This window comes from Macaca thibetana, chromosome 2 (assembly GCF_024542745.1).
Source record: "Macaca thibetana thibetana isolate TM-01 chromosome 2, ASM2454274v1, whole genome shotgun sequence".
Taxonomy (NCBI): Eukaryota; Metazoa; Chordata; class Mammalia; order Primates; family Cercopithecidae; genus Macaca; species Macaca thibetana.
The window spans coordinates 92,228,553-92,253,726 of NC_065579.1; the positions used below are offsets into that span (position 1 = coordinate 92,228,553).

The 25,174-nt window shown below is 39.9% G+C and overlaps 1 protein-coding gene across 2 annotated transcripts in view; it reads left to right on the forward strand.

The window, feature by feature from the left end:
• Positions 1-25,174, forward strand: part of OXSR1 (oxidative stress responsive kinase 1) — a 93,974-nt gene that overhangs the window by 21,568 nt on the left and 47,232 nt on the right. Inside the window, exons 3-4 of one of the 2 annotated variants that reach the window (XM_050780322.1) lie at positions 4,974-5,082; positions 12,905-13,046. In XM_050780322.1, the coding sequence (XP_050636279.1) occupies positions 4,974-5,082; positions 12,905-13,046 (251 nt within the window). Of the gene's footprint in view, positions 1-4,973; positions 5,083-7,584; positions 7,676-12,904; positions 13,047-25,174 lie in introns of those variants that run through there. The other variant, XM_050780323.1, reaches the window with a different exon arrangement.

The following is a 25,174-nucleotide window of genomic DNA, read 5'->3' on the forward strand; positions in this document are numbered from 1 at the left end:
AATGCTATGGTTTTTAGTGTATTCGCAAAGTTGTGCAGCCATCACCACTATCACCCCAAAAAGAAACTCCATACCCATGACCACTCATTCTTTATTCTTTCCTCCCCTCAGCCCTAGGCAATAACTAATCTACTGTCTGTCTGCGTAGATTTGCCTATTCTGGACATTTCATATAAATAGGTTCATACAATGTGTGACCTTTTGTGTCTGGCTTTCATTTAGCATGTTCCCAAAGTTCATCCATATTGTAGCATGTATCAGTTTTTTTTTCCTTTTTTATTGGTGAATAACAGTCCATTATATAGATATACCACATATTATTTATCCTTTCATCAGTTGTTGGGCATTTGGGCTGTTTCTACTTCTTGGCTTTTATTAGTAATGTTGTGATGAACATCTGTGTGCAAGTCTTTGTGTGTACATTTTAGTTTTATTATCTTGGGTGTATACCTAAGAGTGGAATTGCTGGGTAATATGGTAACTCTGTGTTTAACTTTTTGAAAAATTGCCAAGCTATTTTCCAAAGTAGATGTACCATTTTACATTCTCACCAGCAATGTATGAGGGTTTCAGTTTCTCTGTATCCTCACCAATACTTGTTATTGTTCATCTTTTTTGTCATAGCCATCCCAGTAGATTAATTCTGTAATATATGGCAAAGTGAATTGCAAAGGAGTAAGAGATCAGTGGCAAAGAGACTAGTTAGTAGGCTTTGCTGTAGTCCAGACCAACAACTTGGTAAAACTTTGAAAATAAGACCCTCACTAAGAAAGATATATTTTATCATTACCTGATATTTAAAGATATATATTCATAAATATTATAACTGAAACATTTTCATATTATATAGAATGTACTTTCATTTTCTATCCTATTTATTCATCTTTTTTTTTTTTTTTTTTTTTTGAGACAGAGTCTCGCTCTGCCGCCCAGGCTGGAGTGCAGTGGCGTGATCTTGGCTCACTGCAAGCTCCGCCTCCCGGGTTCATGCCATTCTCCTGCCTCAGCCTCCCGAGTAGCTGGGACTACAGGCGCCCGCCACCTCGCCTGGCTAGTTTTTTGTATTTTTTAGTAGAGACGGGTTTCACCATGTTAGCCAGGATGGTCTCGATCTCCTGACCTCGTGATCCGCCCGTCTCGGCCTCCCAAAGTGCTGGGATTACAGGCTTGAGCCACCGCACCCGGCCTATTCATCTTTTTAAAATACAATCCACTAAATTTATTTCATGACCCATATAGATTATAACACATAGTTTGAGGTACACTGGGCTATACAGAGATATTGAGACACTAAATTCAGGCAGTGATGGTGGTAATGGAAAGGAAAACACATTTCCTGGATGGAAAATACATTAGTACTAGAATGAGCACTCAGTTAAGGCAGGGACTTTATTTTGTTTATCGTATATGAATGAATGAATAAATTAACTTTATTTGGGTGTGTGAAATGGAGGAAAACTGACTACATTTAGGGAATTAGAAAACCAGAAAGTAATGGTAGAAATGATAGTGAGTGAATTTCAGGAAGGAATAAAAAGTTATCATTAAAAAAAAAAAAAGGCTTCAGAAAGCTTGAGGTGGAGAACTATATAGTTCAAACAAAAAATCTGGCTCTAGCAGACAATAAGAGATTTTCAAGAAAGCAGTTTCATTAGAAGGGGTAGAATTCACTTTATTTATTTATTTTATTAATTTATTTTTTAAATAGAGACAGAGTCTCACTCTGTTGCCCAGGCTGGTCTCAAACTCCTGGGCTTAAGGGATCTTCCTACTTCGGCCTCCCAAAGTACTGGGATTACAGGGGTGAGCCACTGTACCTGGCCCAGGAATTCACTTCTAGGTGGTTGAGGACGCTGCTGGGTAATTTAAGTCAGTATTCATATACCACTCTTGTGAATCATTTATGCATTTATTTTTCTTTTTGAAAGGAGGAAAGGATAACTCTACTGGTAGTTAAGTTACAAGAAGATTTCCCCTTCCCAAGGAATAGAAGCAAGAAAAAGAATATTTAAGCCCCTTTTCGTCTTTGAATTTTGTGTTTTTTTGATAATCTCCTGCTAGAAAACCCTTTGTAGTACTCCCCTTTCCAGATTAAAGCTCAAAACCCTTAGCTCAACATTTAAGACCTTCCACAATTTGACCCTAACTCTTCGCATTGTCACTCTGTCATGTGATTTTTCTTTCCTTCACCTTCCCTATCAGTCACCAAATCCTATTGTTTGTACCTCTCTGTTATTATCTCTTGACTCTTCCCTTTTCATTCATACTGCCACTAATTTTTTGACCTTTTATTTTGAGATAGCTTAAAACTTACAGAAGAATTGCAAAAGTAGTACAGAGTTTCCTTATGCTATCCACCCAACTTGCCCTAATATTAATATAGCTGTAGTATAGTAATCAGAACTGATAAATTAGCTGTTTATCATTTCTCCGTCATCTCTCACTCACGCGGTGGCAACAACCTACACAGAAGCCTTGTCTGTAGTCTTGTCTTCTTCATTGATTTTCTATGTGGCATCCAAGGGTGATTTATGAAAATGTAAAATATAGTTAAACCTGGCCGGGTGCAGTGGCTCAAGCCTGTAATCCCAGCACTTTGGGAGGCCGAGACGGGCGGATCACGAGGTCAGGAGATCAAGACCATCCTGGCTAACCCGGTGAAACCCCGTCTCTACTAAAAAATACAAAAAACTAGCCGGGCGAGGTGGCGGGCGCCTGTAGTCCCAGCTACTCGGGAGGCTGAGGCAGGAGAATGGCATAAACCCGGGAGGCGGAGCTTGCAGTGAGCTGAGATCTGGCCACTGCACTCCAGCCTGGGCGACAGAGCGAGACTCCGCCTCAAAAAAAAAAAAAAAAAAAAAAAACCTTTGATATCTCTCCATTGCTGTTAGGATGAAGCCTAATTTTTTTATATACTTTCAAGGTCCTTTATTATCTAGTCCCAGGTAATTAAACAATCAAAAATCTTAAAAACCTACTTCCTTTCCTGTTGGAGTGTTAATGTAGGAAACTTCCAAGCCTTCCATGTTATGACTCCTATTTTTTAATGTGCCTCTCCCATGAAATCATGTAGTGTCTAGTACTTCCCCTGTGAGCTGTTTATTATTCTGTATTGTAAAGTAGTATTTGTCTAACTTCTTTACCAAACTGTGTTTCATGAGGACTCCCCATGGTGATTGAGTACCTAGCACTATGCTTGGCACATGCTAGGTATTGTAGTAGGCGCTTAGTATTGTAAATATCTGTTGAAAACATGAACTTCTTATCCTAGACAGATTACTCATTGGATGTCTTACGTATTTCATCATTTATGAAAATCATATGTGCCTACCATCTTGTACTGTTATTTCTCCCCATCCTATAGAATTAAACCTGGTTCCCACCTCTTCTGTAAAGGCTTTTTTTGTTCACACTTGCCTACCTTAATTGTTCTTTCCTATAGATTTTTTTAACATTTTTTTTTTTTCCTTTATGCTCTTTCTCAGCAGAATCATCTTGCAACATTTAACATCTTTACTACTCATTTGGTACCTGTATGCTCTCTTATCTGTTTCCTCTTATATGTACTTACCTTATCCTTGAAATTCTGTATAACTGTGTTGATAGCAAGGTGCTTACTTTAGTTCTTTCTTCCTTTTCTTTCATATTTACTTATCTTTTAGTACAGAAGACTGTGCTGGTGACTTTGGGGTTGCAAGATATATATGACAAGATCCTTGCCATAAAGGAAGTTGCATTCAAGTAAAGAAGATGAGAAATTGAAAGTTAGCATTTATTGAGTACTCCTCATGAATCAGGGATTATGAACGACTTTCATACAATTGATCTTACTGAACAAATCCCAAGGGCATAGGGCAGGTACATTAATAGGTGAAAGGCCATATAAAGTGCTGTAGTATTTCATTCATTCAACAAATATTTATTGAAGGTGTACTTTGTGCCAGGCACAATGATATGTGCTAAGAACAGTTTTAGTTCTCACTGAGCTTACAGTTTTGTGGGGGATGTGAAAAGAAATAGGCAATTATAGTATGGTCAGATAAGTTCCACAGTGATTGAGAATCTACTTTTAAGTACTTGCCTTCATGGAGCTCTCAGCCTAGAAGGGAGAGACAGACAGATAAGCACACAATGTACTATCCATTATTTTATGTACCATGATGGGAGGAGATATACAGGGTGCTTGGAAGCTAAGAGAAGGAGCATCTAACTAAACCCGGGAAGCTGGGAGGAAATTCTGTCTAGACTGAGATCAGAAGGAAGAATTGGAGTTAGCTAGGCAGAGATGATAGGGGAAGTATATTTGAGACTGAGGCACAATAGGGTTAAAAGTCCAGAGTTAAAAGAAGCAGGTAAACAGGGCCCTTATCACACAAGGCTTTATAAGGCATTTTATCATACCAAATCTAATTTAAAATCATAAGCTGAGATAGAGTAAGCTTAGATTTTTGGCTCAGATTTCTACTCTGGATTTAGTTTTTGACATTGTCCTATTTCATTTTGTTTCTCTTTAGTGTGAGAATTGTTAATCGTTTCACAAAAACAGAATGAAGTAATATTTTGCAAAGAAAAAAAAAATCCCTACACAAATTATAAAAAAAACCTGTTTACTAGTTAATATCCTTTATGGGTATAAAACCAGATTTCCCAAGATGGTTCTTCAAGGGCACCTTGAAGCAAAAATACATGTCCCAAAGGAGGCCTCCTGGAGTGTTGTGTCAGGGTGTGTTAAATAGTATGTTTCTAGTTTGAAAGATTACTGGTGTAATGAGTGGAGGAAGAAGTTGAATCAGAATGGACTGAGGGAGAGAAAGTGGTTTTATTGATTTAACCATTCTTGAAGAAATCAGAGCCATGGAGAGATCCCAGAAAGGTGTGACAAAATCTTGAGATTTCAAAATCTGGATTTGCTAACTCATAACATTTTTTTAGGCTTGCATATAATGAATTATCATGTTTTCTTTTCTTTGTAGAAAGAAATTCAAGCCATGAGTCAGTGCCATCATCCTAATATTGTATCTTACTACACGTCTTTTGTGGTAAAAGATGAGCTGTGGCTTGTCATGAAGCTGCTAAGTGGAGGTGAGTAGAGTACAAGGAAATGCTATAAGTACCATGGTTTGAAAAGTTAATAAAAGTTTCCTTTTCTATTATGATTTTGTTTTCATGGACATTTGCATTTGAGGACATACTGAAAATATAGTATCTGCTGAAGATGCTAATCTATGAGCCAAGACAGGTTTCACACATTGCATTTGCTTCATTTCGTTGTCATGCCGCTTAAATCTCTCTTAATTTTTTTTAGAGACTGGCTGGCTCTGTCACCCAGGCTGGAGTGCAGTGGTGCAATTATGGCTCACTGCAGCCTCAAACTGCTGGGTTCAAGTGATCCTCCCGTCTCAGCCTGCCAAGTAGCTGAGACAACAGGCATGTACCACCATGCTCAGCTAATTTTATTATTTAATTTAATGTAATATTTTTTGGAGATGGGGTCTCACTTTGTTGCCCAGGCTCATCTCTAACTCCTGTCTTCAAGAGATCCTTCCACCTTGGCCTCCCAAAGTGCTGGGATTACAGGTGTGAGCCATTGTGCCTGGTCTAAGTCTCTCTTAATTTAGGATGCTTCCTTCTTGCTTCCTCCCTTCCATGATGTAAACTTACTGAAGAGTCTAGGCCAGTTATCTTGTAGAATATGCCATATTCTGGATTTATCTGATTATTTCTTCTTGGTGGTATTTAACTTTATCTGTAGTCCTCTATTTTTTGTATATTGAAAATTAGATCTAAATGCTTGATTAAATTCAAGTTAAATATTTTGTGGGAGGATACTTCTTGGTGATGCTGTGTATTTCATATTGCATAACATCAGGAAATATTTGCTATCTGGTTGTATCTTTAATAGTGATGTTAGTTTTGTTTATTTAAGATTAGGACAGCCAGGCCTCTCCATGGAAAAGGTAACATTTTCCCCTTTGTAGCTAGCAAGTAATCTGTGAGATTTTACTTTGTGAGTATCCAGTGAGTGTCCAGTTTTCCATAAGTCTTTTATCTTAATGGTTTTCACATTTGTTGTTTGAATCCTTGTTTGAGTCAGTTATTTCATCAGGAGTTGTAAAACGGTGATTTTTCTTACAGCATCATTTCTTTTATATTTATAAACTGACATCCTTATATGAAGAACTTTTCCATATCAACTGGGACACTGATTAATCTGTACTCTAGTTCCTACTGAAAAGGCAAGATAAATAATTGAGTCTTTTTTAAGGATCAAGTTTTGGAGTAAAAATTTTGTTAGTAATCATCTCCAATAGTAGAGAGGGTTTAAAAATTTTCCTTTTTGCAGTTGGGTAGGACCTTCACTTTTTCGAGTATTATTATAGACCCAAGGATTTTTATGTATTCAGTGTCTTTCCATCAGTTATACTCTATTCTTTTTGGTATGCAGGTTGTCCAAAATTGTCAGTGGGAGCCCTTTCAAAGTCACTCTTGTGTCCTCTTGACATGAACTCATCAGTCTTTCATTACATCCTTAACTTTTTAGTTCAAGATTCCCTAGGGTTATATTTGTATTCATTTATTCAGACCCTGAATCAGCCAGTACTCTAATGAGCTTTGGTATTTTTTCCTCGGGAATGGCACTTAGAAAGCATAACTTGGATGCTTGGAGTGCTCATTACTACTCTAGTGTAATTGCTTCTAGAGCTTGGAAATACAGTATATTAAAAATAAAATTATAATTTGACATTAATACAAGTTTCCAATACAAGTTTAATGTCATAGATTTTTTAAGCTTGAATCTCTTTTCCTTTACACAGAAAATTTTGCTACCCGATATTAACATAATTACTTAAGTGCTTTATCTTGCAATATATATACAATTATTTCTACTTTATTCTTACAATAAAATATAAATATTGCTCATTGCAAACTGTGAAACCTTGGCATGTATAGATCGAACATTTTGTTTTGGTTACCCAAAAGCTCATGCCATTTGGTAAATTAGTCATTTTGCCAAGGCATGGATTTGAATCACATGGCAAGACTGGTAGGACTAGTGGGTGATGGAGCCACACTGGCCTTCCTATCACTATGCTGGTTGGTTTTTGCTTGCATGTGTATTTTGTGGGCAGTATGATTTTCCATCTTAGAATGTAGAGTTACAGAAAAGATAATCCATATTTGTTTAGTTTGCAATTTTATTGCTATATCTCACTGAACACCATACTTCCCCAGAAAGACTGTAAACAACATAAGACTTTAGAATTAAATTTCAGTTTTTCTACTTAGCAATTGTATGTTATTGGGAAAACTCTTTCAGCTCTTTGAAACTTTTTACTTGTCTGTTAAATGGGAATACCTTTCTGCATTTCAGGGTATTGATGAGGAGTATATGAGATGATACATGTAAATCACGTATCATGTGCTGTGCTGACATGTAATAGGTGCACAAGAAATTTTAGTCATTAATAGTAATAAGCCCTTGCCATTTGATGCTTTTCAGTGTAGCCAGAATCACCTTTTTGTTTCAATCCCATTAGTGACACACTGGAGAAACTGGATTGCTTTGTTAAAGGCCCTGTTCATATGATGGTTGGAAGCCTTGCTAACACCTACCACCTTTCAAGATGGTGGTCAAGCATGGTTCTTTCAGTATGGAGAGATATGGGAGTATTAGGTAATACTGTGTCTTTCGTTATTGATCACCTATAGCATAATTTTCTTTATTTGTAATTTACAAGAATACGTAATACAAACTTTTTAATGTTTTGCAAAAAAGTCCTCTGATGAATGGGAATGAATTGTCTGCTTAATTCTCTCGTCCATACCTGTATGCCAGCCTATGCTTTCTGCTACTCCTAAGCAGAACGAGTTTTTTTTTTTAGAATTCCTGTCCCTCTCTCAGTGAGTATATGTCTTGATCATAGAAGGGGCAGGACATGTAGGTGGGTGGGATGTTTTTTAAATGTAGCTCTTTGTCCCTCTTGGTCTTAGGTTTTCTGGGACATTACCCAATTTTTCTAGCCTAGCCCTCAGGAGATTTCCTGGAGGATAATTTTCAAATGTGTTCCAGTTAGTCATAACTCTTTTTATAAGTGCTTATATTTTAGATGATCATTACATCTAAACCTTTTAAATATGAAAAATTTTGCACTTTTTAGGAAAATGAAATCTTGCTTTTGTTATAAAATAAATAAACATTTAAACTGAGGTGATACATTAGGCAACATTTAGAAAACAAAAATTAGAACTAAGCACAGCTTACTTTTTTTTTAAACAGGAGGAAGATGTGTCAGGATTATAGCTTAATTAAAATGACATTCATCAAATACTTATTGGTCTCCAGTACATTGGTGAATAAAGCCATCAGATCCTTGCTCTTGTGGGCTATGGGAACAAATTCCAGGAGAACTTAACCTTATTGAGGGAGAACAGTAGCAGTGGGATTAACTAAGATTTGCCTCTGGAGATGATGTCCACCTGAGATCTAAAGAATAAGTAATAATTGCCTGGGTGAGGTGGCTCATGCCTGCTATCCCAGTGCTTTGGGAGGCCAAGGCGGAAGGATTGCTTTAGGCTAGGAGTTCAACAGCCCAGCCTGGGCAATATGGCAAGACCCTGTCTCTACCAAAAATAAAACAACTAGCTAAGCTTGGACCTGTAGCCCTGGCTACTTGGGAGGCTGGAGGATAGCTTGAGGCCAGGAGTTTGAGGTTACGGCAAGCCATGATCTTGCCACTACAATCTAGCCTGGGTGACAGAGTGAGATTCCGTCTCTAAAAAAAATTAAAATTAAAAAGAATAACTAATAATTAGCCAGGTGAAATGGAGGCTGGAGAAGGATGGGAGATGTGATCTAGCTAGAGAGAATACTGTGAAAACGGGGATGAAGACAGGATGGAGTGTGTATATGTCTTGAGAACTGACAGATTCACAGTTGGAGCAGAGAGAATGAGAGAAGAGGACTGTTGGAAGAGGCTTACTGATAAGCAAAGGCTCCCCAAATTAAAAAATATAAATAACCAGAGTTAACAGAAATATGTATAGGGTACCTTCTTTCACATCAACTTTTTTAGTTAGAATATTGAAAACAAAAGCGTAGTTTTGATTTAGGAACATTGTACTGATGTAGAATTTAATAAGTTAATTAAATCATAAAATGAATAGTGAGTGTCACTTTTATCCCACCAACCAGGTGTACATCCTGGTTAAAATAAGTTTAATTGTGTCAATATTATAATCATTTAATGATCCTTCCTTATAACTGTAATATTCCTATCTTTGCTAATTAAAACTCTCATGTTGAATGTTGGGATTTATTACTACAGGAAGTTAAGCTTTCGAAGTTAGAAGCACTTTTGGTATAAATAGCTATTTCCAGTTTATTAGCACCAAACTGCAAATGTAAGCTTTTTAGAAATCAAAGTAATTAAGAAAACTTCTGAGAGGAAAAAAGAGTTACCTGTAGTACTTAAAGGGAGGAAGTGTAGAAATGCAGAAATCTAAGGTAAATTCACTGTCTGAGATAGTTGTTTAAGGCTGCCCTCAACTTTGTCTTTTTCTAAGAGATAAAGTGCATGGGGACTTCCTTGATCTAAAGGAGGACCCAGATAAAATGTCTGATATTAATAGTGACCGGCTTTGGATGTTCAAGCAACAATGCAGGGTTTTAAATTTTCTATAACATCTTTTGGTCTAAAATGGAATATTCAGACCAAGCAAACTTTGGCCCCTTTGAAACCTTCTGAGGCTTAGGAAGACATAGTAGTGGCTAAAGATTGATTAAAACTTCTTAGAGATACCAGTAACTAAATTGAACAACTTGATTTTATATTTAAAGAGTATCTTTTCATACTAGTAAAGTGAGGAAATTAATTTGTTGATGGAGTCATTAGTTTGAGTTATAATTTTCAGACTTAACAAGTGTCTGAAGCCAGCAGCCACTTCACTACTTTGTCAATATTATTTTTATATTCTATAATGATTTTATTGGACAATTAAAGTTTTGCATTGCTTTTTAAATGTTCCATGCCACAGGCCTGACAGGGGATTATTTTTTGGGAATAGATGATCTACATTTAAACTTTTTGCTTTGTTACAAAATTTGTACCAAATACCCTGTTTCCCATTATTTGATTTATTTACTTTTACTCTGAAAAATGTTTGGATTTTAATGAACAACTTTCATCAAAGTAATCTAAGTTGTTAAATGCCTTTTAAAATCCAGCTTCTTGGGCCCTCCCTCAGTTCCCTTGAATGACTGTCTTATAGGGCCTAGGAATATGCATTTTTACTAGCTTGCCAAATAATTCCTTCACACATTAAAGTTTGAGAACAGATATCCCTATATACTATTTCTTACAAATTGTGCATGAGGACAAGATACTACATACGCGGTTATAAATTTTCCTTATTATTCCTACTTTAGGTATTAATTGAGTCATTCAGTGATAATCTGCCCCCTTTTGCTTAGCATATTTTCTCTTCACCTTTCTCTTAGCTGACATGAATTCTTCATAATTTTGATGTTTGAGGATGGAGGATTATAAACACCGTCATCGAGTTAGAGGCTACAAGAGGCTTAGAAAACCAAATGGATAAGAAGCAGGGGATCTTACAGGACCATTATCTCTCAGTTAAGGATGAAGGTCTTAGTGACGATTCCTCCACCCATGAGAATTACATTGTTGGGAGGAGTTTGAAACTGAAGATAAATTGTTATGCCAAAGAAGGGTTTCTTACATAAACTTTGTTCAAAATGTCTGTTCTGGACATACACTAGAGATGTGCATTGCTTTAATCTCTCCACTGATCATTGGATGATGTGAAATCAATAAAAATCTAAAAGTTTGAAAAGGAGTTCCTGCTTCAAACTCTTTACAGACTTAGTCACTTTTTATGTACCCCAAGATATTTGATGCTGCATTTATTTGATCTACCAGACTGGAAGTTCCCTTAAAGTCAGCAGTCATGTCATGTATATCTTGTCTATCTTGTCATATTTGGTGGCACCCAGTCTTAGATCTCACATGTAATGTAATAGGGCTTAATTGTTAAGTAGATAAGTTGTGTTAATTTTTCATTTCCAGTAGAAATTGGTTTTCCTTTGCATTCCCTATTTTAGGTATTATGTTATAAATAGTGTTTATAATAATTTTAGGTATTACATTATAAACAGTGTTTATGATCAGTGTTAATATAATTGTTTTCTTACTAAGCAGTACTTATGTGACCTGGATTTCTTGAACAGTGAAACATGTGGCCCTTTGGTATAATCACTTTGCTTTGGGGATTAATGTGTGGTTGATTAAGCAGAACAAACTTCTTCCTGAGGTCTCTCCCCTTCTGGATCACAAACTTATGAATTCCAGCAATGGAGAGGGGAAAGAACCATTGTAATAATGTGTTAGGAAAACCTGTCTGGAAGCTGTCTGGAGAGTAAGCCTCTCTGGTTCACTCTCTTCAGAGAATAAACTGCCTATGTCCTATCAGAGGTGGAGAGTATTAGTGGGCAAGCCTCAGGGAGGAAGAGGGATCTGAGAATCTTATCTGAACTTTCAACCAGTTTCTCTGTTTTCAACCCTTTCCTTCACTCCTTCCTTACATATGGTACTTGGTGTGTAGTTCTGAGCCTTTCTGGAGCTCTGGGTAGGGATCACTTTGTCCTAAATGGCATAGCTCCTCTGCAAGCACTGAAGTTCAGATTTCTCCACTGTGCTTATTTACTTTTTCTTTTTCTGCTATCTTCCAGAATATTGTTGCCATCTCTCTTCTGTTATCTTTCCTGTTCTCTTTTTAAATTATGGGTTTATGCCTTTTTAACTAAGTTTACCAAGTTAGTGGATTTTAAGTAGGAGCTAAAATAAACTTGTGTTCAGTCCTTCGTGTTTTTGAGAATTCCATCTTCTTTCTATGTATTTGGAAGTATATTTTTTCTTGTTAAGTGTGTGAAGTAAAAGTACCCAGTAGGGCAAGTTTTTAAGAGAACTGTGTAAGTGGTTGTTTTGATTTTAGTCTTGATCATTGAGGTCTTGTACCAAGAAATGGGTATTGAATATTTTCTGTGCAGTCTATGTAATGTTCTAAACTTCTTGGCACAGTTGCTAATATTGTTTTGTTTTGGTTCTGTGATGGTTATGGGCCATTATATGGCCAGAAATCTTACAAATTTTCACCAAACTTTTTACTGATTATAATCTTCAGTTTTGGAAGTCAGCACTGTGCTTTTAATTACCATATAGGTGTCTTTTCCTCCTCTGCCTTCAACCTTTAGTAGGAGCATTATTTCTTATCCTGGGAAGTTTAGGATTGATAACACATCTGGACTGTTACTTAAAAAGAACTGTAATTTTTATTCTTTTTGTATTTATCTTTGCCTTAGCTATTTTATTTCTATAATTTATTAACCTGAAAAATAATTTTAGTCCTAAGTTAGTTTGTGTATGTATGTGATCCTTACCCTCCAAGTATTTCGCTCCTGATTTGATTGGCATTTCAATTGTATTTTTATATCTTTAGTCATACAGCAGTGCATATTCTAATCTGGTGTCAAAAGCCTGCATTGGTTTGTGGTATCTTATAATAGTACTGACGAGCATGGTTTACCTAGGGATTATTTAGGGGCAGTTAAATATTCTCTACTACCTCTTCAGATTCTCTCTAGACATCCAGAGGAGATGCTGGCATAACATACTATTTGAATATTAGCAGGCTACTTTTTGTTTTAGATTGGAATTGAAAATAAGTTACTAATTTTAAACTTCTATATTTCCTCATATTTGCTGTTTTTTTCATTCCTGCACAATTAAGTTTATGAGAAGGTTTACATGTGTTTTGATTCTAAAATGGATCTGAATTATATTGAATGATTTAGAGATTTTTAGAAAATTATGTCTTCTGTTTTCAGGTTCTGTTCTGGATATTATTAAGCACATTGTGGCAAAAGGGGAACACAAAAGTGGAGTCCTAGATGAATCTACCATTGCTACGATACTCCGAGAAGTACTGGAAGGACTGGAATATCTGCATAAAAATGGACAGATCCACAGGTATGTAAAAGACAACACTCTTGTGTTATATCATCTCATTAAGGCCATTCCCACTCTTACAGAATCATGATCTCTGAGTGTTATCATAGCTCTTTGTATCACTAGTTTTAGTACACTGTGGTTAGAGTCTTAATTATACAGCTAGTAAACATTAAACAAGTACTTTAGTGAAACCAGAAAATATAAAAACAGGAAAAATTCATAATTTCTTATCAAAAGGCAATCACTTGATAACATTTTGGAATATTGCTTTCCATTTTCTTTTATATGGTTAAAAAATATCTAAAACAATACTGTATATGTAATTTTGTGTCTTGCTTTTAAAATTTTACATTATATCTTCAGTATTTCCCTAAATTATTAAAAACTTTTTGTAAAATAACATTTTTTTTAATTACAGCCTTTTTTTCTTTTTTTTTTTTTTTTTAAACAGAGTCTGTCTTAGTCACCCAGGCTGGAGTGGCATGATCATAGCTCACTGCAACCTCAAACTCCTGGGCTCAAGTGATAGTCCCACCTCAGCCTCCTCAGGCTAATTTTTAATTTTCATAAAGATGGGGTCTCGCTATGTTGCCCAGGCTGTTCTTGAACTCCTGGTCTCAAAGCGATCTTCCTGCCATGGCCTTCTAAAGTGCTGGGGTTACAGGCATAAGCCACTGTGCCCAGCCCTTTTTTTTGTTCTTTAATAAATAAGAACATTTTAATATTTCATGATTCTATCTAAATGATCTATCTTAGTAGCTAAGTGCTCTGTTTAGGTTTTGTGTATAGGCCCTGGCATACTATTGTGAGCTATGATTCCAATGATAATTTGATTTTTAGAGCCCTTGCAGTGCTTTTCTAGTCTGATTTTTTTTTCTCCTGGCACTGTGGGGACTTCCATTCAATCCTTGATCATGCCATCTATGGGAGTGGAGTGGATTTCCCTGGGCCAGTTGCTGCCAAGTGGAGAATACGTGGTAGATGCTGGACTCAGGACTTACGGGTCTGTGAGCACTCTCCTAGTCCCATCATGTGGACTCCCACCTGGTGCCAGTGGGGCTTCCATTCAGTCCCTGTTGATATTGCCTGTGGGGATGGAAGGCTATTCCCTTAGACCATTCTTTGCTCCTGGGTGGGGAGTTGAGAAACACTGGACCTGCGTAGTCCTTTGCTGCTGAGTGGAGGGCTAAGAGATGCCAGCTGTGCCGACTGGTGCTACTGATGTGGGTGATGTGGGCCCACTGGCTGTACTGCATATGGGGGAGGGGATGAAGTCCCCTGTCTGCTCTTTATTGGCACTGCTCTTTAGGCATGGTGGGCTCTCCTGCAACTCCAAGTATGGAGTCAGGGATGGGACCACCTATTAGATTTCTGCTGGACTGCCCCTTTTCTGCTCCTTTAGGCAGAGAGAGAGCAGGCTTGGGGCTCTTTTTGATATATGTCAGTCAATAGTTCTGGATTTCAGGGCTCTCTAATGCCCAGTCTGAGTTATAGCAGATTAAAGGAAAGCTCAGGAAACTTTTTTTTTAAACCTTTCCTATGATGATGAAAAACTCAGAAAACATAATGCCATGTTGTCGTTCAAGTTCTGAGGCCCGTAGCCACTCTGCTTTCCTCTTTTCTCCTTTCAGAGTTCTTTTATGATTGTCTGTTGGATTATTTCTGGGAATTTTAGATATATTTAAAGGGGAGGAACAGGGAAGCGTAAACCTACACCATTTGGTTCGGGACCAGAACTAGTCCCTGGATTTGGAATGGAGACAATTTTATTTAAATCTATTTTGTTCCTGGGTTCAGATTCTGAGTGTGTAGTGTGACATATTTTTATATGATACATGGAACCATTCTCCAAATATTTTATGTTTATATTGCTTTTAACACTGTGATGAATACTTTCCTCTGTGATTTTTATAATTTTTAAAAATCTGGCTTTCCATAAAACACATTTTAAAGAATCTTAAAAGACATTGCCAAAGTGCTTTTCAGAAATGTAGTGATTTATACATCTATTAGCAGTGCATAAGAATGGTAGATTCACTGGTCCCTTGCTAGCCTTGCCTATTAAAAATTTTAATTTACACATTTCGATACATGAAGAATAGTATCAATTTTGACATCTTGGATTATTAGTGAGGTTGGACACAGATTTATATGAAGGAATTGGTATTTCCTGTTGTGACTCATCTGCTTGTGATTTTTGCCTGTTTTTCTTTTATTTTGAAATGGGGTCGTGCTGTATTGCCCAGGCTGGTCTTGAACTCCTGGGCTCAGGCATTCCTCCCACCTCAGTCTCACAAGTTGCAGGGATTACAGGCACATGTTACTGAGCCCAGCTCAACTTTTGCCTGTTTTTCTACTGGTATCTTCCTGCCTTTTTTTATCCTGAGCTTTTTATATATTAAAAATTACTCTTTCAGCTTGGCATGGTGGCTCATGCCTATAATCCCAGCACTTTGAGAGGCCGAAGCGGGCGGATTGCTTGAGCCCAGGAGTTTAATACCAGCCTGGGCAACACAGTGAGACCTTGTCTCTACAAAAAAGTTTTAAAAAATTATTCAGATATGGGCCGGGCATGGTGGCTCATGCTTGTAATCCCAGCACTTTGGGAGGCCGAGGCAGGCAGATCACAAGGTCAGGGAATTGAGACCATCCTGGGTAACACGGTGAAACTCCATCTCTACTAAAAATACAAAAAATTAGCTGGGTGTGGTGGCGGGCGTCTGTAGTCCTTGCTACTCCGGAGACTGAGGCAGGAGCTTGTAGTAAGCCAAGATCGCGCCAGTGCACTCCAGCCTGGGCAACGGAGCGAGACTGTCTCAAAAAAAAAAAAAAAAATTTTATCCAGATACGGCGGCGCACGCCTGTGGTCTCAGCTACTCAGGAGACTGAGGTGGGAGGTTCAAGTGAGCCCCAAAGTTTGAGTCTGCAGTGAGCTGTGATCATGCCATTACACTCCAGCTGGGGCAACAGAGCAAGACTCTGTGTCAAAAAGAAAAAAAAATTACTCTCTCCGTTTTTGTCTTTTAGTTTTGCTAAAGATGCTGTTTGGGACTTGGGCTCCAAACAGGCAATTTGTAGAACAAAGGGACAAGAGGGAGTCAGGTTATTAGAGCATGATTAAAATCTTGAAAACTGGATGAGGCTGATGGAAAATCAAGACAGGTCAGTGGATTAGTGATCTTTGAAGTCAGAGTAGTCATAGTAGAGTAGTTGAACAGTTATCTCGAAAGATAGGAGAGTGGGGTGTCTGAATTAGTAATTTCATAATTGGGTCAGTTTTGGTGATAACAAGATAAAAAACGGAGGAAGTAGATGACCCAGGTAGAGTGGAGGAGGGGTCTTTAGAGACGGCATCAGTGAACTCAGAGGCAGGATATTACGTGGATTGTCTCTGTGATTGTTAAAGTTTCTTGAGATAAGGCAAGATGACTTGGAAAGCAAGACTTAATGAACAACAGAGACAGAAAGTATAATATTAAAGCTGGGTGGCATGAGTTTGAAGGGAACTGACTTTTCTTTTTCCTTTTTAGAGACAGATTCTCTCTCTGTCACCCAGGCTGGAGTGTAGTGGCATGATTGTAGCTCACTTGCAGCTGAAACTCCTCAGCTCAAGCAATCGTCCTGCCCCAGCCTCTCCAGTAGCTGGGACTACAGGCATGTGCCACCATGCCTGGTTGTGGGCGAAAGATTACCTAGGTGCCAAGGCAAGAGACTGAAGGCACAAACTGTTTCAGTATAATAAAGAACATAGTTAGAATAAGAATAGTCATAATACAAATTAGATATAGAGATGATCATGGACAACTATCAATTATTTTTATAAACATTAATCATTAGCTTTTAATATTACTCTTTGTTACATTACTAATACAATCTAGGAATAACCAGCGAGTATAGGGTCAGGTGCTGAAGGGGCATTGTGAGAAGTGACCTAGAAGGCAAGAGGTGAGCCCTCTGTCACGCCCCCATAAGGGCCACTTGAGGGCTCCTTGATCAAGAGGTAATGCCAGTGTCTGGGAGGACACCCATTACTTAGCAGACCGCGAAAGGGAGTCTCCTTTCCTAGGAGGAGTCAGGGAACACTCTGCTCCACCAGCTTCTTGTGGAAGGCGGGATATTATCCAGGCCTGCCCACAGTCATCTGGAGGCCTAAACCCCTCACTGTGGTGCTGCACTTCAGTGGTCACGCTCCTTGTCCATTTTCATGTTCCTCCCGTACTCCTGGTTCCTCTTTGAAGTTCGTAGTAGATAGCAGATAGCAGTAGAAGGAATAGTGAAAGTCTTAAAGTCTTTGATCTTTCTTATAAGTGCATAGAAGAAAACCCTGATGTATGCTGCCTTCTCTCTCTGCTTCGGCTACCTAAAAGGGAAGGGCCTCCTATCCTATGATCACGTGACTTGCTTCACCTTATCACTTAGAAGATTCACCCTCCTTACACTGCCCCCCTTGTCTTGTATGCAGTAAATATCAGTGTGCCCAGCCGTTCGGGGCCACTACCGGTCTCTGCGTCTTGATGGTAGTGGTCCCCCAGGCCCAGCTGTTTTGTCTTTATCTGTTTGTCTTGTGTCTTTATTAATTACAATCTCTCTTCTCCACACACAGGTAGAACACCCTCTAAGCCCCATAGGGCTGGACCCTACACCTGGTTAATTAAAAAAAATTTTTTTGGTAGAGATTCGGTCTTCTTGTGTTACCCAGACTAGTCTTGGACTCTTATAGACTCATAGTGGAACCACCTTGGTGGTCTTGGATAAGATCCTGGGGAATTCTCTGATTACCAGGCAGAGACTCTTTTTCTCTTTCCTTGCTTTCTCCCAAGCAAATGTAGTCTCTCTGTCTCTGGGCGGAGCTGTCTGGAGCTGGGGGAGGGGTGACACAAGCACTCTTGTGGCCACCACCACTGGGACTGTCCTGGATCAGACTTGAAGACATCACAGCTCTGGGTCTCCCCCAGGGCCCATGGTAACCACTACCCAGTTATTTCTTATGTTGTTCAAGGCCTTAGGGCTCTGCAATCAGCAGATGGCAAAGCCAGCCAGGCCTGTGTTCCTCCTTTCAAGACAGTGATTTTACCCCTGCCCTGGGTGGGTGCAGAGATGCCATCAGAGAGCCAGGGCCTGGAGTCAGAAACCTTAGGAATCTACCTGGTCCTCTGTTCTACTGCAGCTAAGCTGGCATCCAAACCACAAGACAGAGTCCTTCCCACTCTTCCCTCCCCTTTCCACAAGTAGAGGAGTCTCTCCCCATGGCCACCACTGCCCCAAGCTCATGGCAAGTACTGCCTGGCTACCCCCAGTGTTCAGTTGGGGCCCAAGAGCTCTTCAGTCAGCTTGGGGTGAATGCTGCCAGTCCTAGGACTCTCCCTTCAGGGCAGCTGGCTCCGCTGTGGCCCAGGGCAGGTCCAGAAATGCCATCTAAGAGCCAAGTCCTGGAATTGGGGACCCCAAAAGTCTGCTTGGTGCTCTACCCAACCGTGGTCCAGCTGGTAACTAAGCTGCAAGACAAAGTCCCCTTTACTCTTCCCTCTTTTCTCAAACAGAAGGAGTCCCTCCGTGTAGCCACCATAGCTTGGAATGTGTTGGGTCACACCTGAAGCCAGCATGTCTCTGAGTCTCACCTAAGGTCCACAGCAACTACTGCTTGGTTGCCACTGCCAATTATACAGGGACCAAAGGTTCCTTAGTTAGCAGGTGATGAAATCTACCAGAACTAGGTCCTTTTCTTTAAGGCAGTGAATTCCCTTCTGGCCCAGAGTGTGTCTAGAAATGTCATCTAGGAGCTAGACTCTGCCTGGTACCCTGTTCCACTGTGTCTGAGCTGATACTCAAGTTGCACAACAAAGTCCTCTACTCTTCCCTTTACTCTCTTCAAGCAGAAGAAAGGAGTCTCTCCCAGAGCTGCAAGCTATGCTGCCTGGGGTAGGGGGAAAGGGTGGCACAAGCAGTCCCTTGGCTGCCCCATTGGTGTCTCACTGGGTTGTGTGCTCTGCAGGTCCATTGGCTCCAAGTCCAGTACAGCACCAGAACTTGCCCAGGAATTGCATTCTTTGTAGCCTTGACTGCCTTACAAATTTATTTAAGACCCCAGAGCACTTTAGCCTGCAGAGGCGCGACTTGACAGAACTCAGGTTCTGACTGCTGAGATGCGCGATTCCCCCTGGCTAGAGCCGGTCTAAGTGCTTCCTCCATGGGTGCTGGCTAAGCTCTACCTGGCGTTGCTTTCTGCTGTGACAGAGCAGCACTGAGTTCCGGTGCAGGCACAGATTCTCCCTCTGTGCCCTGCAGCTACTGCCAGGGGATGGGGAAGGGGTGGCATTGACAATTCAAGACTGTCTTTCCTATCACCGTTAGTGTCTCTAACAGTGATGTGAAGTTGAAATCAGGTACTGTGATCATTCACCTGAGTTTTGGTTCTTAGGAAGGTGCTTTTTCATGTAGGTAGTTGTTCAATTTGGTGTTTCTGTGAGGAAGATGATCAGAGGGTTCTGTTTGGCTGTCTTCCATTGGATTTTTCTGTGGGTTTAGAAATGAACATTTTCTGGCCGGGCGCGGTGGCTCACGCCTGTAATCCCAGCACTTTGGGAGGCCGAGGCGGGCGGATCACAAGGTCAGGAGATCGAGACCACGGTGAAACCCCGTCTCTACTAAAAATACAAAAAATTAGCCGGGCGCGGTTGTGGGCGCCTGTAGTCCCAGCTACTCGAGAGGCTGAGGCAGGAGAATGGCGTGAACCCGGGAGGCGGAGCTTGCAGTGAGCCGAGATCGCGCCACTGCACTCCAGCCTGGGCGACAGAGCGAGACTCCGTCTCAAAAAAAAAAAAAAAAAAAAAGAAATGAACATTTTCTAAGTTCAATTTCTGTTTTCCAGTTTGCCTGGGTTTCATTTTTGGATAGGCCCTTTTGTCTCCTATATTCATGTGCACATCCTCAGGGTTGGCCAGGAGTGTGTGAAAGCAGGGGCCTCTTTGTCTCCACTGTGTACCTTTGGCCAAGAATATGTTTGTCTCTATCTAGACTGCTACGACAGGCTAGTAGAGCCACTGTTAACCCTCTCCTGCTGGTCACCCTTCAGAATGTCACTTTAGTTGACAGTGTCACTGGGTATAGGTGTTGCCTACCATGTCCAATCAAAGGAGTCTCTTTTAACCGTGACAGAGAAGCTGCCAGTCTTCATGGTCTGTCTGCCGTAGAACCTCCATGCTGACTGAGCTGGGCTAGGAAGTGTTGGGGCTAGTCCCAGAGCAGAACACCATAGAGTCTCAGTGTTCTTACCTGAAGTGCAGCTGTTTTTCAAGCATAAAATGTTTCTCAGGTTGATTTCCAGAGCACCGAAATGGTTGTTTTATCATATTTGTCCAGCTTTAAGATTGCTTTTTAAGGGGGAAGATTTATCTATTTTCTTCGCTCAGCTGTAGCTGGAAGATTCTACTCTTCATGTGCATTTGGTTGCCTTGAGATTGTCATAAGAAATAAATACATTTTTGTTCCTATCTAAAGAAATTCCTGAAGAAAATCTCTAAAGAAAAAAAGTTATTATATTTTGTATTCTTAAAATTAATTTTGAAACAAAAAACTTTCTATATTATCACATGCATGGGTAATACATTGCTATTATTAATCTTACTTTGCTGGTGAAAAAAGAGGTCTTATTAGGGGATTTGCTTGAGCTTATACAATGGGTCTATAGAGTTTTTCAGTGGCTTATAAGCTAACTGAGGGCAATTCTGAATGGGAATTCCCAGGACAGTTTTAACAGTGACATTATGTCAAGATAATGTTTTTGAAATGGCAGCATTTTAGGCCACTTTTAAAAAGGATGTTACTCATTTAGTTAAATGAGAGTTGATACATTATGCAAAGTAGATGTTATACAAAGTAAAGCAGAAACTGAATTTCTTTGTGCCTGAAATTGATATGAATCCACTCATTGCATTCTTAAAAAGAAAAAAAAAAGACAATGACCCTAAATGTATACTTCAGTGTATATTTTGGGTTAATTTTGCTATTCACTATAGAAATTCTAGATTTATAAAGGTTTAGGAAAAAGATACTTTCATCAGTGTTCTGAAGTAAAAACTTTGACTTGAGAAAATAGATACATGGATATGCTAAGTAAAAGAGGACAACACAATATATTTAAAATTAATCTCAGTGGCAGACTAAAATTCTATTGAGTTAGTGACCAAAAAAATGTAACTGATATTAAGTCGATGGATACTCAGCTTCATTGGTTAGCATAGTCTTTCTTAGCAGTCTTTAGAAGCAGACTGCCTAGATTCAGATCCCAACCCTGTCACTAATTGGGTGACCTCTGGCAAGTTACTTAATCTCTTTTGCCTTATTTTCTCATCTATAACGTAGGGATGCGATAGTATCTATCTCATAAAGTAGTTGTGAAGATTAAATGAGGTAATATATACAGTGCCCTTAGAATAGTATTTAGCACACAAGAATCAGTGAACAGTCGTTGTCATTATTTTGTACACCGGAGGGTGGCAAACCTTTTCTGTAAAGGGCCAGATAGCAAATATTTTAGACTTTGTGGGTGAGATGTTCTCTGTCACCACTACTTTGTTTTTCTGGTATGAAAGCCGCTATAGACAATCTGTAGCTGAATAGGCATGGTTGCATCTTTTACAGAAACAGGCAGTGGACTGGATTCAGTTTGTGGGCTGTAGTTTGCCAACCTCTGATTTACAGGGCTATAGAAGATTATTGTTTTTCTTTCACATAATAGTCTGGGCATAAATGACATCAGTCCAGTATGATGACTCCATGGAGTCAGGGACTCAGGCTCTGATTTTATTGCTCTACTAGCTCTAAGTTCTTGCTTCATGACCCAAGTTGATTTCCACCACATCCACATTCCAGCGGAAGGAAGGAAGGAAGGAAGGAAGGAAGGAAGGAAGGAAGGAAGGAAGGAAGGAAAGAAAGAAAGGGGAAATAGAGGTTATGCCATTTCCTATTAGCAGTGGTTCTCAGGACATTTAGCAATACCTGGAGCCATTTTTGGTTGTCACAACAGGGGCTGGAGTTGGGGAGTGGAATGTGCTACTGACATGTAATGGGTGAAGACCAGGGATACTGCTAAATTTATCCTATCATGTCCAGGAAACCCCTTACGACAGAATTACCCAGCCCAAATATCAGTAGTGCTGGGATCAAGAACACCTATGTTAAGGGAACAACTAGGAAGTTGTAGAAACCACTTTTGTTCACATCACAGTGGCTAGAACTTTAGTTACATGGTTATATCTATTTTGCATGGAAGGCTGTGAAATGTTGCCTTTTATCAGGATGGTCATGTCCGCAGTAAAAATTTCTTGCTTTCTTTGCTTTCCTCTCCCTCCCCCCTCCCTTCCCCTCCCCTCCCCTTCCCCCCTGCCCTGCTCCTCTCCCCTCGACTCCCCTCCCTTTCCCTTCTACCACCCTCCCTCCCTCCTTCCCTCCCTTCCTTCTGCCCTTCCTTCCTTCCTTCCAGACATTGAGGGCCATTTAGTAGTCTGTGGCACTTTTTTCCCCCAAGATTACCTGATGAACATGGAATCAGAACTGAGGTAGTTAATTGAATTATGTTAATTGCTAATATCAAGGTATGCATACATAGATTTATCATAATCCAGAGGACTGGAATTTTCTGTTTTTCAGGACATTTTTTTCTACTTAACAGTGCCGGAAAAAATATTCCCAAATGTTTCTTCTTTGGCCATACCTCATTTTTAGTGATCTGTTAACATGTTAACCAGGTACAAGAGCAATTGATTAGGTACAGTTTTAAATGGAAATTCTTATTGTTTTAAGAGTACAGATGCTTCTCAACTTAGGATGGGTTTATTGGGACACAACTCCATTGCAAGTAGAAAATATAATTAAGTCAAAACTGAACCATCATAAATTGGGGACCCTCAATGTTTCCAAGATTCCTAGTTTATACATTATTCCTTAGAGTCAGTTGTTCTCATTCATCCTCATAAAAAGAAGTTTCTTTTTCTTTTTCTTTTTTTTTTAAAGAAGTTTCTTTTTCTTTGTAAGACTGAAGCAGGTTAGAAAATTTAGACAACTAGAAATTAATTACCCATTTTTTCCTAGAGTGGAATAGTTCTGTAGATGACTGATTTTTACCTATCATATATGGATTTTTAAAAAATGCTGTTATTCTAGGCTGGGCGTGTTGACTCATGCCTGTAATCCCAGCACTTTGGGAGGCTGAGGCGGGTGGATCATGAGGGCAGGAGATCAACACCATCCTGACCAACACGGTGAAACCCTGTCTCTACTAAAAATACAAAAAATTAGCTGGGCGTGGTGGCACGCACCTGTAGTTCCAGCTCCTCGGGAGGCTGAGGCAGGAGAATCGCCTGAACGTGGGAGGTGGAGGTTGCAGTGAGCTGAGATCACGCCACTGCACTCCAGCCTGGGTGACAGAGCGAGACTCCATCTCAAAAAAATGAAATTAAAAATTTAAAAAATGCTGTTATTCTAAGAGTAACCCAGTTAAGGAGTGTGTGTGTGCGCGCGCGCGCATGTGTGCGTGCGCATGCATGTGCATGTGCATGTTTGGTGAGGTATGGTACCTTGCTTTTTTCAACATATTCTGATTACTCATTGAAACCTCAGCTTTACAATTTGTAGTTGTCTGATTTTTTTTTTTCTTTTATCAGTTACTTTTCTGGGCCTTTGCTTTCCTATTTGCTCTAGGATTAGGGTTAAATAGTTTTTAAGATTACATCTTTTTGTGTCTTTTTTTTGCCTTATTTGGTTATTGATTGATTGATTGACAGGGGCTCACTGTGTCACTCAGGCTGGAGTGCAGCAGCATGAACACGGCTCACTGCAGCCTTGACCTCTTGGGCTCAAGTCATTCTCCTGCCTCAGACTCCCAAATAGCTGGCCCACAGGCGCTCACTACTATGCTTGGCTATTGTTTTTTATTTTTGTAGAGACAGGGTCCTACGCTCTGGCATTGGGACCTTTTTAAAAGTTCCCCGGGTAATTCTAATGTTGCCCAGGCTGGTCTCAAACTCCTGGGTTCATGCAGTCCTTATACCTCCGCCTTCCAAAGTGCTGGGATTACAGGCATGATCTGCCACATCCGGCCTCTTCTTTGGTTTCAATTGAGCATTTCATATGATTCCATTTCCTTTCCTCTCTTAGGTTATCAATTATACTTTTTCTTTTTTTTTTGAGACACAGAGTCTCGCTCTGTCGCCCAGGCTGGAGTGCAGTGGCGCGATCTCGGCTCACTGCAAGCTCCGCCTCCCAGATTCATGCCATTCTCCTGCCTCAGCCTTCCGAGTAGCTGGGACTACAGGGGCCCGCTACCACGCCCGGCTAATGTTTTGTGTGTTTTTAGTAGAGACGGGGTTTCACCATGTTAGCCAGAATGGTCTCGATCTCCTGACGTCGTGATCTGCCTGCCTTGGCCTTCCAAAGTGCTGGGTTTACAGGCGTGAGCCACCGTGCCTGGCCTCAATTATACTTTTTTTTTTGAGACGGAGTCTCGCTCTGTCGCCCAGGCTGGAGTGCAGTGGCGCGATCTCCACTCACTGCAAGCTCCGCCTCCGGGGTTCACGCCATTCTCCTGCCTCAGCCTCCCGAGTAGGCAGGACTACAGGCGCCCGCCACCGCGCCCGGCTAATTTTTGTATTTTTAGTAGAGCGGGGTTTCACGGTGTTAGCCAAGGTGGTCTCAATCTCCCGACCTCGTGATCTGCCCGTCTCGGCCTCCCAAAGTGCTGGGATTACAGGCGTGAGCCACCGCGCCCGGCCCAATTATACTTTTTAAAAAACCTTTTTTAGTAGTTGCCTTGTGCAGTATACATTTTACAGGAAATCTAAGTCCACTTTCAAATAGCACTCTATCGTTTCATGGGTAGCACAAGTGCTTTATAACAGAATATTCCTAATTCCTCCCTTACAGTATTGTCATTTATTTCACTTATGCATAAGCTGTAATCATTATATACATTGTTGCTGTTATTATTTTGAAGAAATTGTTGACTGTTAGATCAATTAAGAATAAGAGAAATAAAAGATTTCATTTTATTTTCATTTATTCTTTCTGTAATGCTCTTCCATTGTTCATGTGGATCCAAGTTTTATCTTCTCTTAACATTTCTTGCAAGGCAGGTCTGCCCACTGCAAAGT